This window comes from Alexandromys fortis, unplaced genomic scaffold, assembly GCF_014885135.2.
Source record: "Alexandromys fortis isolate MF-2015 unplaced genomic scaffold, M_Fortis_MF-2015_v1.1 scaffold_56, whole genome shotgun sequence".
Taxonomy (NCBI): Eukaryota; Metazoa; Chordata; class Mammalia; order Rodentia; family Cricetidae; genus Alexandromys; species Alexandromys fortis.
In genome coordinates, this window is record NW_026067935.1 from 813,184 (window position 1) to 828,855 (window position 15,672).

Below are 15,672 nucleotides of genomic sequence, written 5' to 3' on the forward strand. Positions count from 1 at the left end.
AACTGGCCTTGAAATGAGAAAGACCCTCCAAGTCTCTGCCTCCCAAGTGCAGTGTCGGCGGCTTTTTGTTTGTTTTTGAAACAGGTTCATTTGCAACCGAGGTTGCAACTCCCAGCCGTCTTCCAGCCTCGGACTCCTGGGTGCTGCTGGGATGACATTCCTCTCACCTTTCTTCCCTCCTAGCGTGTGTCTCACCTGTCTGAACCTCCAAACAGCCAACAGCTAACTAACTGGTCGAAAATCCCAGACTTCCTCTGGCGGCGAGTAGCTCAGCCAGAGGCGGTCCCGCCCATAGGCGGCACACCCACCTCTCCCAATTGGCTCTACGCTGCAAGGAGGCGGGGACAAGGCAGAGGGGCAACAGCCGCCATCCGGGCCAGGAGAGGCCAGAAGAGATCAGAAGGCACCTGTCCACTGAGAGTCTGTTCGACCAGGTCCGGGGAGCGTGGGACAGAGGGGCAAACACGAGGGAACGCCGAGGACTGTGGCGCGCTTGCTGAGTGCTGCCCACGTCCCGCAAGCCGAGCGTGTGTCCCCAACTCTGAGCTGTCCCTGCCCCCGCAGACCTCCAGAGTCGAGGTGGTCAGTTTGATCTTGTTTTCCAGATCGTTAGGACCGAAGCTCCAGGAGAAGGAGGAACCGCCCAACATGGCATCGGAGGTGTGTAGGACTTCGGGGACTTTGCAAACGAGCGGGGAGGAGCCACTTGGGTTGACCCGTGCATGGGGCCACCTCCCTCCAGACAGACCTGCAGTGATACAGAAATTTCCGAGCACACTTCCAAAGCCCAGTTTAATGTAGGCTCACTCAGGGATGTCCCCATCGTCTTCTGCCCATCGAGCGCCGCCAAGTGGCTCAGGAGGTGACCTCACTAATGACTGCGAGTTGGCCACCACGTGTGGCTGTTTCTCCCCCTAGCCCCCCTTTTTTAAAAAAAATTGTATTTTGAGGCAGGGTTTTCCTGTAATGCCCTGGCTGTCCTGGGACTCGCTCTGTAGATCAAGCTGGCCTCAAACTGATCTACCTGCCTCTGCTCGAGTGCTGGGATTAAAAGCATGCATTATCACGGCCGGCACTGTTTTCCCTTAAAAAATAGTTTAGAATTTTTGTGTGTATGGATGTTTTGCATGCATGTATGTTTATGTACCACGTGGGTGACTACTGCCTGTGGAGGTCAGAAGAGGGTGTGAGACTGCAGGAACAGGACAAATTGCTGTGAGCCAGCATATCGGTGCCGAGAATCAAATTTGGCTTCTCTGGAAGAGAAGCCAGTGCTCTTAATGGCGGATCCATCATTCCTGCCCCTGTTTCTCCTTCTCAGCTCACTTTAGCCCAGGCTAGCCTGGGACTCACTGTCTGCCCAGCTTGGCCTCAGATTTCTGGCAATTCTCCTGCCTCCACCCACGGAACGTTCAGATTCCAGGTGTGAGCGAGCGACCACATCAAAACTTTCCGTTTACTTTTTTCTTTGAGGATTTTCTTGTTTGTTTATCTGTTTATGAGGACGTGCATGTGTGGGTATGGTACACGTGTGGAGATCAGGGAAGAACTTGTGGGAGGAGATTCTCTTTCCTGCAGGCTTGGCAGCGAGGGCCTTTACCCAATGAGCTCCCTCACCTTTCTCAACACCCGCCTTTCACCCCCACATCCTCCTGTCAGTCCCCACCGGGTAGGATACCCCTCTGTGCCTTGCGCTTGTCCTCACGTTTAGGAAAAGTTGAGTCCCTAAATTGTACTTGGGCTCTGTCATATGGAAAGAGCCAGAAGGTAGGGACCTCTCTCTGTGGCTCAAGTGACCCCCGTAGGGTGTCCCTGCCCTCTCCTTTGGGCCAGTATCCCTGGCTTTTCTTCAAATTTAATGACAAGTGTGCAAGACATAGGTCCCTTTCACGGACTTGGTTGGTTTATCTAGTCAATGGACTAATGAGAGCTGTTGGGCTCCGCCTGTAAGGGACAGATCATGGAGTCATCACTCTGATGTCACAGGGGAAAGGGGGCAGTAGGGAAACAGACGCCAGCGTGCCCAGTCCCTTCTGATCCTCAGTAGCTGGCGAGTCACTTCCTTCCTCTCCGCTCATCTGAACACGTTAAGATGGCCTGATTTACTTAGCTGCTGGGTTATGAGGAGGGTCAGGAACAAGGACTGGACTTTGGAGCCAAACAGATGTGATTTGTACACCAGGGGCAGCCTTGAGCTATTAGTTCCGTTGTGAAGTAGGGGTTATTGTGTCCACTTCATAAAAAGATGGAATTGCAATGCCAGGTGTCGCAGTGCACACCTTTAAACTCAGGAGGCAGAGGCGGGTAGATCTCTGAGTTTGAGGCCAACCTGGTCTACCTGTGAATTCCAGGACAGCCAGGACACAGAGAAACCCTGTCTCAAAACAAAACAAAACAAAAAGCTATTAATCCTCCTGCCTCCATCTCCCTAACACTGGGGTTATAGGTGAGCACTACCACGCCCAGCAAGCAGTAGCCACTCCGATACTTCTCTTGTGCACTTGAATTGAATTTTGCTCATTCTAATCGGCCCAACTCTAAGCCGCTTTCACCTTGTCCCAGACTCCTAGCCTGGAGCAGCGCCCTCTCCAACTGCATTGGCCCTTGCCCATTTACTGTCCAGTTGGAGACGCCTCACTCTGACCTCCCAAGATCGTTTCAAATATTTTCCAGGGCTAAGTGTGGGGATACACTTGTACCCCCAGCCCTCGGGAGGCTGAAACAGGATCACCAATTAGAGGCCAGCTTCAACATTATAATGAGTTCTAGGTCAGCCTGAACTACATGGCATGGCCCTATCTCCACAAGCCAAGAACATGGCCGGGGTTGTTAGCTCAGTGGTAAACTACCTGCTTAGAATCCTCCAGAAAGTGGTTGTGTATGACTCAGTGATATAACACCTGTGTTTCACACACAAGGCCTCGGGTTCAATACCAAATATCAGAGGGGGACAAAGGGAGTGTGCGCCTGGAAGCCTGCTGGTGGGATTGGAGCTGTTTGCTCCCCAAACACAGTGGACTGGACTGCAGATGACCTCAGCTTGCCTTAAGCCATTCTGTGGGTTGGTACTAATTGTTCTGGCTGCTGTCCTGCTTGTTAAGGGGTTGTTATTACCAACAAACCAGACGCAGAAGCCAGAAATCTGGAAAGGAAGACAGCCGCAGGATCCTCCTGGGTCTTCCCCAAAAGACTCCTGACTTGCTCCCTATTCTGATTGGCTGGCCCTGACCCCCAAAACCCAAGGGCCCATGCGGCACTTTGAAGGAGATCTGGCTTTTGTTGAGGCGGCTAAGGATCAGGTGCAGAACCTCTCAAAGCCGGGGATGATGGTGGAGGCTGCCTCTATGGGTCAGAGCCCTTTGACAGTAAGACTGTTGGGTACGGAGGAGGTTAGCTCCAAGCCTGGAGCCAGAGCACAGTGGATATTCTCATGGCGCCCACAGAACCAGACCCAGGAGCACAGATGGTAAAGCAAGCCCCAGGGATAGGGAGGTGGCCCGGCTGGTGAAGTGTTTGTTGTGCAAGCGAAAGGACCTGAGTTTGAGTCCCAGTGCTGAAGAAGGAGAAACTGTTGACCAGCCAGGTCAGCTTAATGGATAAGGGTCAGGGTCAGTGAGGGATCCTGTCTCTAAAATGTGACGGGACACTTTAATTCCAACATGTGGGAGGCAGAGGCTGGCAACCTCTGTGAACTCCAGGCCAGCTTGATTGATATAGTGAATTCCAAGCTAGCCAGGGCTACATAGTGTGGCCCTGTCTCAAAAGTAATAAACAGTAGTAATAAATAAAAAGGTAGAGAGTAATTGAGGAAGACACTCAACACTGGCCTCTGGCATTTGCGTACACACGTGAACATGTACATACAGAAGAGAGAGAATAGAGAGAGCACACCCTGTCCGTGAGCACCCCCAGACCCCCTTCACTATGCATGCACTTTGCAAATGATATCAGATTGAATGCTTATAGCAGTGGTTCTCGACCTGTGGATCTCGACCCCTTTGGGGGGTTGAAATACTCTTTCACAGGGGTCCCCTAAGACCATCAGAAAATACAGATATTTACATTCCGATTCATAGCAGTGGCAAAATTACAGTTATGATGTAGCTATGAGATAATTGTATGGGTGGGGGTCACCACAACCTGGGGAACTGTATTAAAGGGTCGCAGCATGAGGAAGGTTGAGAACCACTGGCTCATAACAAGCCTATCACGTGGGTATATTTCCTGCTTTGCAAAGAGGCAAAACTGAGGTTCCAAGGAGTTATATGATAGGTCCAAAGTCAGTTCAGAGTTCTGGGGCACAAGTGATATGTCCCCAGTGGCTCTTGTAGACACCTACACAGAGAGAGAAAGGTTGCCAACGATGGACATGTCATGACTCTTAACTTTGTCCTTACCACACTCTCCTCCGAGTCCTGGCACTCTGTTTCCTGCATGCTCGGTGTCCCATCCTCCCACCTGTCCACATCCTGACCTGTGCCCTCCTCTTTCAGAGAGGTGCCTCTCTGACCCACCTTCCGCCCTTTGGTGCCTGGGGTTGGGGGCTAATGTCTTTTACATTACAAAGCATTATCTTTGTAAGGTCTGGGGTACAGGCCTGTAATCTTAGTTGCTTGGAAAGCTGAGGCAGGAGGATCTGCCTAGGCCACAGAGTGAGCTCAGTACTAGTCTACACAAATTAGGAAACTCTCAAAATTAAAAGAGGATCATACATGGTGGCTCATACCTTTTAATCCCAATACTCAGGAGACGGAGATAGGCAGATCTCTAAGAATTCCAAGCCAGCCAGGCACAGTGAGACCCTATCTCAAAAAAATAAATAAGAGACCTGGCAGATGGCTCAGTGGTTAGGAGCACTTACTAATTTCACAGAAGACCAAGGCTCAGTTCTCAGCACCCACATGATGGTTCATAATCATCCATAACTCCAGTTCTAGGGGGTCCAACACACTCTCCTGGCCTCTGCGGGTACCAGGCATGCACATGGTGCCCAGACATACATCAGGCAAAAAAATACATAAGATAAAGTAAATAAATCCAAAAACTAAATAAAGTAAAAGAGGACTGTTAATATATAACTCAAACACAATACTTGTCTGCCATGCCAGAGCCCCTAGGTTTAATCTCCAGTATTAATATATACATATACACATATATGTACATATATATACACATATATATGTACTTATAAATATGCATGACCCCATAGAATAAGTACATACTATGTTGTCTGTCAGTTAAAAAAAAAAGATTCTGTTGTGCTCCAAGGAATGCCGCCATCTCCCTGGTCCATGCCATGTGGTGAGAACGAGCCCTGACTTCTGTGTCTATCATATATATCCGCTGCACACTCACCAAGTTCCCGACCTTCTGAATCTCAGTTGCCCCATCTGTCCAGTGAGAATAATGTCTAATATCCCTCACACACACACACACACACACACACACACACACACACACACACACACAGAGTCTTTTCTGGGTATCTCTCCTAAGGGTCCCTTTTGAGACTTTGTTCTCTTCTGCCCTCTTGTTCAGAGTGGGAAGCTATGGGGTGGCCGTTTTGTGGGTGCTGTCGACCCCATCATGGAGAAGTTCAACTCATCTATCTCCTACGACCGGAATCTGTGGAACGTGGATGTGCAGGGGAGCAAGGCCTACAGCAGGGGCCTGGAGAAGGCGGGGCTTCTCACTAAAGCCGAGACGCAGCAGATACTGCAAGGCCTGGACAAGGTAGCCTCTGTGACACGAGGTCCACCCTACATCCATTCCCCTGGGAACCCAGGCTCCTACCCAAAGTCCCTAAGCACTGCATTCACCTTTATTCCCTCCTTCTAAGGCTGGAGTTGGAACCCAGACCTGTGGTGCATGCTGGGTAAATGCTTTGGTGCTGAGCCACGCCCCCAGCCCCTCGCTGGGAGATTCTAGACAAGTGTTCAATTTTACCACTGAGCCATAATCCAGTTCTTACACCCTGGGTACTAGCTGTAGTATCCCAGATTTATTGTTTGACCTTGTACTAAGTAGGTGACGGGAAAGGTGTGCTATAATTACCGGCTCTGTCTTTTAATGACTCCTCGTGGCTTAAAACCAAGGTGGACTGGGTCAGAGATCATCCCTCAGGGATGGGGAATATTCTGTGGCTCAGCTTCCGTACAAGCGCATTTAGCAAACATGGTGGATCCAAGACCAAGGCAGGGAGACCCCTGATGCCTATCAACCTGACACCCTGCATTGCTGCTGCCTGCTCCAGGTAGCTGATGAGTGGGCCCAGGGCACCTTCAAACTGCACCCCAATGATGAAGACATCCACACAGCCAATGAACGGCGCTTGAAGGTATGGAACGCCCTTCTTCCTAAAAATCGGTCTCTCTTTATCAACCTTACTCTGGGCACTAAACATCACTGGCAGAGTAGAAATGGCAAGAGACTTGGGCAGGACTGGGTCCCTGGCGTAGGGAGGGAAAGCCACAAGGCTGGCAAGGACCACTACCTAGACTCAGTGTCCCCACTGAGCTGGGATTAGAGTGTTCTAGCCTATCTTCATGCCTCTCCACCCCTAGGAGCTCATTGGTGAAGCTGCAGGAAAGCTACACACGGGACGAAGCCGCAATGACCAGGTGTCACCAGCCCTCTTTGCCCTCTGCTGTGACCTTTTCAACCCTGGGAACCCCGGAGGCTCTTGGCCCGGTTCTCCGGGGAAGGAAGCAGCAGGCTCCACTCCCTGAGTATGGCTGTCTCCTCCCCACAGGTGGTCACGGATCTCAGGCTCTGGATGAGGCAGACCTGTTCCAAACTCTCCGCCCTGCTCCGGGCGCTCATTGGAAGCATGGTCGACCGGGCTGAGGCGTAAGTCTTCTGGGGGACACCGCCACAAGAATTCTCTCCCTGGGCGGAATCTAAGCAAGGAATAAGTGTTAGTAACCCTAAACCGGCCGTGCCAGAAGTATGCAGCCAGCATGGATGATGGTTCCCCGTGGCTCATAGTAGACGGGGTCCTAGTCTTTCTCTGGTCTGCCCCTGTCTATGTACTCGCGCTTCTCCAGGGACCAGATGCGAGAGCAGGTACAATTAGGGCAGAATTGCACATAAAGGCCCGAGAAGAATAGTTAAATACTCAAGTGCGGGACCAAAGAACCTCCTGCTCCTTCCTAAAGGAAGCAAATATCGACAGTCCACAGGCCCGGTTTTTTATTTTGTATGTATGAGTGTTTTGGGTTTTTGGTTTGGTTTGGTTTGGTTTTTTGAGACAGGATTTCTCTGTGTAAGAGCCCTAACTGTCCTGGAACTAGCTCTGTAGACCAGGCTGGCCTTGAACTCACAGAGATCTGCCTGTCTCTGTCTCCTGAGTTCTGGGATTAAAGGCGTGCGCCACCACCGCCAGGCTACAAGGTTGTTTTTTAATGGCATGATGGCGGACGGTATTCTGAAATTGAACATGGTGATGGTTATATACTACAGGTAGCCTGGGACTTGCTATGTGTAGTTCAGGGGCTAGCCTCAAATTTAATCTCCTTTCCTTCCTGTCCTGGTCTGTCTGTCTGTCTTTCTTTCTTTCTTTCTTTCTTTCTTTCTTTCTTTCTTTCTTTCTCTAGATAGCCCAAACTGGCCTCCAACCCACCATCTAACTGAAGCTGACCTTGAACTCCAGGTCCTCTTGCTTCAGCCTCCCAAATGCTAGGGTTACAGGTGTGCACCACCACCCAGAGCTGGGCTTGGTTTTTCAGACAGGATCTCGTCTGTAAACCAGGCTACATAGGACTCAGCGTATAGCAAAGCTGGTCTCAATCTTATGGCATTCCTCCTGCCTCAACCTCCCCTGCAGGTCCGTAGACTTGTACCACCATGTCCTTCCTGGCGTAATGTTTGATCTCACTGACTTGCTTCTGTTCTCTTTCCTTAAGGCCTGCTTGTCCCCCTAGTGAGCATCTGGTCTTTTATTCAGGTAGAGCTCACCGATCTGCTCTTACCTTCCGTGCAAAGAGCCTAGCCTGTAGGTTTCCAGGGGTCCTAGGCAAGCCTTACCTGTTCCTCTGGACCCCAACCCCTCAGGTGCCCTGCTTCTCCTATTACAGGGAACGTGACGTCCTCTTTCCAGGGTACACACACCTGCAGAGGGCTCAGCCTATCCGCTGGAGCCACTGGATCCTGAGGTGAGCTTTGTGGAGTAGGGACACCGGGAAGGGGCCCTGACTGGGGGCCTTGGTAGAAGGGGAGGCTCCTTGGTATCTATCACCCAAACACTGTCCACCCATCTCTGGTTTCCCACAGCCACGCTGTTGCACTGACACGGGATTCAGAGAGACTGCTGGAGGTGCAGAAGCGGATCAATGTCCTGCCACTGGGGAGGTAAGTCCCCAGTGTCCCCAAGGCCTGATGGAAGGTGAAGGCAGATCGCTACATAATCAGCAGGACTGAAGAAAGCTTGGGGATTAGAGAGAGGGGCTTGTGAGGCCCTGCCCCTTCCTCAGAGTCTATATATAGACTTTGTGGTTGCATTTCTTCAGTGATTGAAGAATCTGCCCATGCTCTTATTGGTAACCACTCACACATGGCCCCGTAAGCAACCCCAGCGAAACTCACTGGGTCACCGAAAAAGAAAGAACATAGAAGGAGCTGGGGAAAAGGGATTAGCAAGGTGGGAGGGCAAGAGAGGATAATGGAGGAATGAATGTGATTAAAATACATTTTACACACGAATGAAAATGTCATAATGAAATCAAATATATAATATACATGTTAATTAAGAATTCTAATATAGGCAGAGAGATGGCTCACTGGTTAAGAGTACTTGCTGCTCTTCTAGAGGAAGCGGGCTCAGTTCCCAGCACCCACATTGGGTGGCTTATAACCCATCCATAGCTCCAGCTCCAGGGAATCCATTGCCCTCTTCCGGCCTCCATGGGCACCTTCACACATGCACACATATGTACACATAAATAAAAATAATAAAACAAAATTGTAAAGGCTGGGGAGATGGTTAGGAGCACTGGCTGCTCTTGCAGAAGACACAGGTTCAGTTCCCAGCACTCATGTTGGGAGGCTCACAACTGCCTCTAACTCCAGTTCCAGGGTCTCTGAAGTCCTCTTCTGGCCTAGGTGGACACCTACATGCATGTAGTTCACATACAGACCAAAAAGCACACACACACACACACACACACACACACACACACACACACACATAATGTTTTTATCACCACCAACAAAAAGCTGCCCCTACTTGGCCTTCCAGATCTCTAACATGGGGATAGCCAAACTTGAGAATTTGCTGAAACTCCAACCGATGTCCCATGGGCACCATTTCCCCTGCATGATGGCAAATGTTTGGGTCCTTAAGGTGGCCAGGCCAGCAGAGGGGCTGAGTTACTAAGATTTAACCCGGCATGTTGCGTGTGGGTGGTATCCAGAACTTTAATCACTATGAACCGTTGTCTCTACAGCGGGGCCATTGCGGGCAACCCTCTGGGTGTGGAACGGGAGCTACTCCGAGCAGGTGAGGTATACCCCGCTCATCTTTCTCTGGGGACTGTCACTCTTAGCCCCTGCTGGGTCCCAAAGACACAAGGGGTGACACGTGGAAGACGTGTTGGTCCTCATGCTCACAGCTAAGCACCAGGGGAGCCAGGAATGTTAAACACACGGGATCGCGGGTTCAACAGTGTTGGTTCAAACTTTGGGAGTCTTATCCCACATATTTTATTTTAGGCATATTGAAGCACACCACAATTGGATGAAATCTTTCCTGGTGATGATTAACTCAATCCCATGTCACAATAAAATTTATGGCATGACTACCCTGAAACTCTTTGAATAGTAGTACATGTGGCACCTTCCATAAAGATAGGTTCTGTAGATTGACAAGTTCATGATAAGGGTTCAAGGGAGGATCTGGTGTGTCTCAGCCACACAGATAGTGCAAAGGTCACTAGGCTATTAATCTCTTCTGCTCCCAGCCTTCTGGGTGGAAAACAGGTTATATCTCCCCCATGTGAAGTGACAACCCTGTGTATTTAGCATTCCTGGTTCCCCTGGTCCATCTGTGAGCTCAAAGACTTCTGTGCCTCCCACAATGAGAAGGCAGAGGCCCTCGTATCTTGCCTTTGGGTATTGAGATTATTGAGGTTACCTATGTCAGGGGTACCTATTGCTGGGAATACTTCGACCTCCATCCACCCTCCTGAGATCGGTACAGAGACCCCTTTCCCCACCTCAGACTCCTCCTCGATTCTCATTTCCAAGAAGGGGTCAAGGATGAGGCAGGGCATCCTGGTTCCGGGTAGAGAAGAGCACTTCTCAGCTCCCAGTCCAACTGTTTTTCCTCCCTCACATCCAGAACTGAACTTTGGAGCCATCACGCTCAACAGCATGGATGCCACCAGCGAGAGAGACTTTGTGGGTAAGATACAGGGCTGGGGATGCAGAATGCTTTCTTAGGGGGCGTGAAGCTCCGGGTGTGATTCCCACAACGGCACGCACTGGGCATGTTGGCACACACCCACAGTCGCGGCACTTAGGAAGTGGAGGCAGGAACACCAGTAACTGAAGGACTTCCTCTGCTAGTTAGCTTGAGACAGCCTGAGCTATCTAAGATTCTGTCTCAAACAAACAAAACCAAAAAAATTCACCACCAACAATAACTACCAGCAAAGATTACTCAGTGGGTAGAGCGTACACTACCAAACCCGATGGCCCCAGTGTGATGCCCTGAACCCACGTGGTGGGAGGAGAGATCTAACCGCTGCAAGCTGTCCTCTGACTTCTACGAATGAACACGCACAGAAGGTAAATTAAAAGAGAACGCCTGCTGTCCCTTCTAGCGGAGTTCCTGTTTTGGGCTTCTCTGTGTATGACCCACCTCAGCAGGATGGCAGAAGACCTTATCCTCTATGGCACCAAAGAATTCAACTTTGTGCAGCTCTCAGATGCCTACAGGTAAGGCCTGTATCTCAGAATGCTGGAATGGCTTCCTCCTACCCCAGTCCGCCCTGCCCAGTGCCTCTGCCAGAGGGCCAGCCAGGCGTCAGTAGAACCTCAGTCTTCACACCTCTGTCCCCAGCACTGGAAGCAGCTTGATGCCCCAGAAGAAAAACCCAGACAGCCTGGAGCTGATCCGGAGCAAGGCGGGCCGAGTGTTTGGGCGGGTGAGCTGGGAAGAGAGGACGGACCCGGTGGGTCCTCGGGGGAACTTCATGACTGGCTCTGGTGTCCCAGTTCCTCAGCTTCGTTCTTCCTACAGTGTGCTGGGCTCCTAATGACGCTCAAGGGACTTCCCAGCACGTACAACAAGGATTTACAGGTAGGAGGCTGGGTATGCAATGAGGACCCCTCTGGCTGTACCACGTACTACTTCTCAGAGCCGCGACACCCAGAGAGGAGCCCCTAGAATGTCTCCTTCCCGTCCTGGTCACACAGTCTGTGACTACCCTCAGACGTCCCCTACTGCTCCTTAGGGTAGCAGGGAGAGGTGCTAAGTGTCTCCAATAGAACAAGGGAAGAGGTCTGGGTGAAGGGCAGGGCTGCCGGGCCCCTCACCTGTTGCTCGCCTTCCAGGAAGACAAGGAAGCTGTGTTTGAAGTATCGGATACCATGACTGCCGTCCTCCAGGTGGCCACCGGAGTCATCTCTACGCTGCAGGCAAGACTAACGCCCCCCACATCTCCTAATTCTCCTCCCCAGGCCCTTGATCCGTGGAAATGCCAGACAGTGATTTGCGAGGGGACGGGGGATGAGGCCAGAAGACTTTGAATCGGGAGGGCAAGGCCTCCCTGCACCAAAACCTGGTGCAGAAGAATAGGGATTGGTTAGACACCAGTCCCAGGTTTGGGCCAGAATCAGATTTTTTTTTTTTTTTTTTTACCAGTCCCAGGTTTGGGCCAGAATCAGATTTTTTTTTTTTTTTTTTGAGATAAGATCTTACTGTGTAGCACAGGCTGGTCTCCAACTTGAGGCCTCAGCTTCCCAAGTGCTGGCATTATAGGTCTGCCCCACTGTATTCTACCCTCCCCTCTCCTTCTGAGACAGGGTCTCACACATAGCCAAGGTTGGCATTAATCTCATCCTCCTGCTCTCTTAATCTCCTAAGCACTGGGATTGCAGGCATGCACCTCACCGCTAGCCGCATTTCTGCTGTAGCCTTTTATCACAAAGATGCCTAGAGAACCCCAATGTGCCAAGAGCCAGCTTTAGAAACAAGTGCCTCGTGGCCGTTCTCTGTGTGGTTCAGACAGAGCCTCACTGTGTGGCCACATGTTGCTTCTGCTGTCTTTATTCATATCTTTGCCTCTCCTAGAGTTATTCGGAAGTCAACTTCCAACTTCACATCATTTCATCCCTGGATAGTTCCACTGTTTCTAAAGCACTGGTTCTCAAAATGTGCCTCTGCTTACCGGATAGGAACTGGGGGAGATCGCCCAGTGGTTAGAGCACTTGCGTCCCAAATGTGAGGTTCCCAAGTTTCCATCCCTAGAAACACATGCAGATACCAGCCGGGCATGGAGGCACATCTTTAATTCCAGTCCCCCCCCCCCACCAACACCAAAAAAAGGCAGGGTGTCTTAGGATTTCTATTGCTGTGAAGAGACACCATGGCCATGGCATCTCTTAAAAAGGAAAGCAGAAAAACAGTTGAGGGTTAGTCCATTATCACCATGGCAGGGATGGAGGCGTGTAGGCAGGTATCATGCTGGAGAAGGAGCTGCTCAAAGTGGTCTGAGACACCGGGCATGGCTTGAGCATATATGAGACTTCAAAGCCCACCTCCACGGTGGCACACTTCCTCCAATAAGACCACACCTACTCTAAGAAGGCCACACCTCCTAATAGTGTCACTCCCTTTGGGGACCATTTTCTTTTAAACCGCCACACAGGGGAGCTGGCTAGTGAAACTAGTCATGTCTGTGAGCTCTGGGTTTGATTGAGGGACTCGTCCCCAGTGAATAAGGTGGAAGAGCTAACAAAGATGATCCCTGCACCTCAGGTCTTCACATGTATGAACGTCCACATGTGCACGTGTGCCCACACATATTTAAAATAAAAAACAGTGGGGGAGGGGGGAAACGCTGCAGAGATGGCTCAGAGGTTAAGAGCATTGCCTGCTCTTCCAAAGATCCTGAGTTCAATTCCCAGCAACCACATGGTAGCTCACAACCATCTGTAAGGAGATCTGATGCCCTCTTCTGGCGTGCAAGCATACATGCAGGCAGAACACTATACAGAATAAATAAATCTTAGCCGGGCAGGGGTGGCGGACACCTTTAATCCCAGCACTCTGGAAGCAGAGACAGGCGGATCTCTGTGAGTTCAAGACCAGCCTGATCTACAAGAGCTAGTTCCAGGCCAGGACCCAAAGCTACTGAGAAACCCTTTCTTGAACAACCAAAAAGTAAAAATAAATAAATAAATAAACCTTAAGCAAACAAAAATAAACCCTGAATTAAAAAAACTCATGCACAGACACGTAAGCACAGCACACATACATAACAAAAAAATGTAATCCTATACTGAGCATGGATGCACCCCTGTAATCCCAACACTAAGGACACCAAGACAGGATTGTAAATTTGAGGCTCGTCTGGGCTACAAAGTCTCAAAAGATAAAAACAAACTAATATTGATAAAAATGTTCAAGCAGTGAGTGGATTGCTCGTGGGGTGGGGAGGGGCTGAGCGGGGTGGGGTAGGGGCAAAAGAGACTCGTCAGTTGCTTAGAACACGGTAGGACAGGCTCCACGCCATCCCCCAGCTCACATTTGCTGGACTGGTGCCCCCAGATTCACCGTGAGAACATGACACAGGCGCTCAGTCCTGACATGCTGGCCACCGACCTCGCCTATTACCTGGTCCGCAAAGGGGTGAGTGTGAAACACCTGGGTATGGGGACAAGGGTGTCCCCAAAGCCGGGCACTCAGGTCGCAGCGGGGAAAACAACTCCCGATGGCACCACCTTCTGCCTTTGTATCCAGATGCCGTTCCGCCAGGCCCATGAGGCCTCAGGAAAAGCTGTGTTCATGGCAGAGACTAAAGGAGTCGCCCTCAACCAGCTGTCCCTGCAGGAACTGCAGACCATCAGGTGTGCCACCCCCACCATCCCCACCTCATCCCAAATCTGACCCGGAGCAGCTCCATGGAGTGCACTATCCTAACTCTTTCTTTCTCCCCAGTCCCCTGTTCTCAGGTGACGTGAATCACGTGTGGGACTACGGTCACAGCGTGGAACAGTATAGTGCCTTGGGTGGTACGGCACGATCCAGCGTGGAGTGGCAGATCAGCCAGGTGAGGGCCCTGCTGCAGGCCCAGCAGGCCTAGATTCCACCCACCGAAAGCTGCTCCCCAATAATAAATAATGAAGAGACACCATGTGTTTCCTGCCTCAGACTGTCTTCCTCATGGGTGGAATGGGGATTTGTTGAACTGGCCCATGGGGGCAAGAAGGAAGTTGTTATGGTAAAAATAAAACGGTGCTGTTCTCCGAGTAGCAGCAGCTGGCAGTGGGCCACGAGGAGCAGCAAGTCCCAGGCAGGGAGCCACGTGGTGGGTGAGAGGCCTCGGTTGGGCAGCCAGTCCCATGAGGAGCCACAGCCTTGATGTGTAAGAGACAGAGAAGGGATAGGCATACCATGCAGAGTGAGGTTGGATATTTATTTAGTGGGTTATGGAAAGGAGGGGCAAAGGGGAGAAGGGAGAAAAGCAGAGAGGGAGGGAGAGAGCGCAAGAGAGAAACAGAGTTGGGGGAGGAGCCATGGTAGTAGCTACCTCTTCGAGAGAGAGGTGAAAAGAAGGAGCTCAGGCTGGAAGCAGAAGGAAGATCTGCTTGCCTCTGCAAATGGGAGAGGGAGTAGGTGGGGCTTGCCTCTTAAAGGGCCAGGCCAGGCCATTGCATTCCCATCTCTTTTTTTTATAATAAAAAGGTGGAGGTTAGACACAAAAGGTTAAAGGAATTGGGACAGCATATTCTCAAGACTGCTTACTGCTTTTTTGTGAGCATGATCTTGTGGGGGACCTGACAAAGCTGGGTGTTAGTCACTTTCTGGCATAGCTGGTCCCTTTAGGTAACATCCTGGGGTAGCTGGTCTCTTTGGTCCTGTCCAGTGTTTGTGGTATGGAAATTTCTGGCATCTCTTACACCTGTTTAAGGTACTGGCAGAACAGAGGACAAACTTAAGTTTAGGGGAAAAAAATTTAGGACCAGGGAATTGAGAGGAGTATGTCTGACCTGTTTAAGGTGGATCCTTTAATTCAGCTCCCTGGAACTCACAAGAATTCTTTGAGTTTATGAAAACATAAGTTTAGACATATACATTGTATAAACAGTAGCATATTTATGTCAGAATGACTGTGACAGATATTTTTGCACAATGAAAATTATTTTTAAGACTATGGAAGGCAGTGTGAGAGAGATTTGATAACTTGTACTTGTTTGGGGAGGCTGTCCTTTTAAACGACAAAACCTCTCAGCTGTCAAACTGCATCGGAGATCTTTGAGAAGGATAAAATTTTACTTGAGTTATTGATTAAAAAACGACAGAGAACTTACATGGTTGGCACCTAGAGCTACTCTTTTTGGGTCCTCCATGATCGCTGAAGGTTGCATTTGCCTTTTGCTGTTCAGCACAGGGCCTGCCAGGCTCCAGAAGATCCTGTGGGCTAGGAAATCTGTAGGAAGAAAAGCCTA

At 50.4% G+C, this 15,672-nt stretch overlaps 1 protein-coding gene across 2 annotated transcripts; it reads left to right on the forward strand.

The window, feature by feature from the left end:
• Positions 1-329: 329 nt before the first annotated feature.
• Asl (argininosuccinate lyase) lies at positions 330-14,359 on the forward strand. 2 transcript variants are annotated; one of them, XM_050146432.1, is made up of 17 exons: positions 330-434; positions 606-660; positions 5,539-5,733; positions 6,254-6,337; positions 6,564-6,620; positions 6,752-6,849; positions 8,076-8,153; positions 8,272-8,349; positions 9,444-9,496; positions 10,337-10,399; positions 10,821-10,935; positions 11,060-11,144; positions 11,240-11,299; positions 11,554-11,637; positions 13,772-13,852; positions 13,964-14,070; positions 14,162-14,359. In XM_050146432.1, the coding sequence occupies exons 2-17, from the start codon at positions 649-651 to the stop codon at positions 14,304-14,306; spliced, it is 1,395 nt and encodes a 464-aa protein (XP_050002389.1). In that variant the 5' UTR covers positions 330-434; positions 606-648; the 3' UTR covers positions 14,307-14,359. The 2 variants fall into 2 exon arrangements, with proteins under 2 accessions (XP_050002389.1, XP_050002390.1); XM_050146433.1 differs by having other exon boundaries at positions 390-527.
• The last annotated feature ends 1,313 nt before the right edge of the window (positions 14,360-15,672 follow it).

Bases quoted from the DNA above. Each gene is read 5' to 3' on its own strand.
- Asl (XM_050146432.1), top strand. The intron at 8,154-8,271 runs GTGAGCTTTGTG...GGTTTCCCACAG, and splicing joins TGGAGCCACTGGATCCTGAG to CCACGCTGTTGCACTGACAC. The intron at 8,350-9,443 runs GTAAGTCCCCAG...TTGTCTCTACAG, and splicing joins AATGTCCTGCCACTGGGGAG to CGGGGCCATTGCGGGCAACC.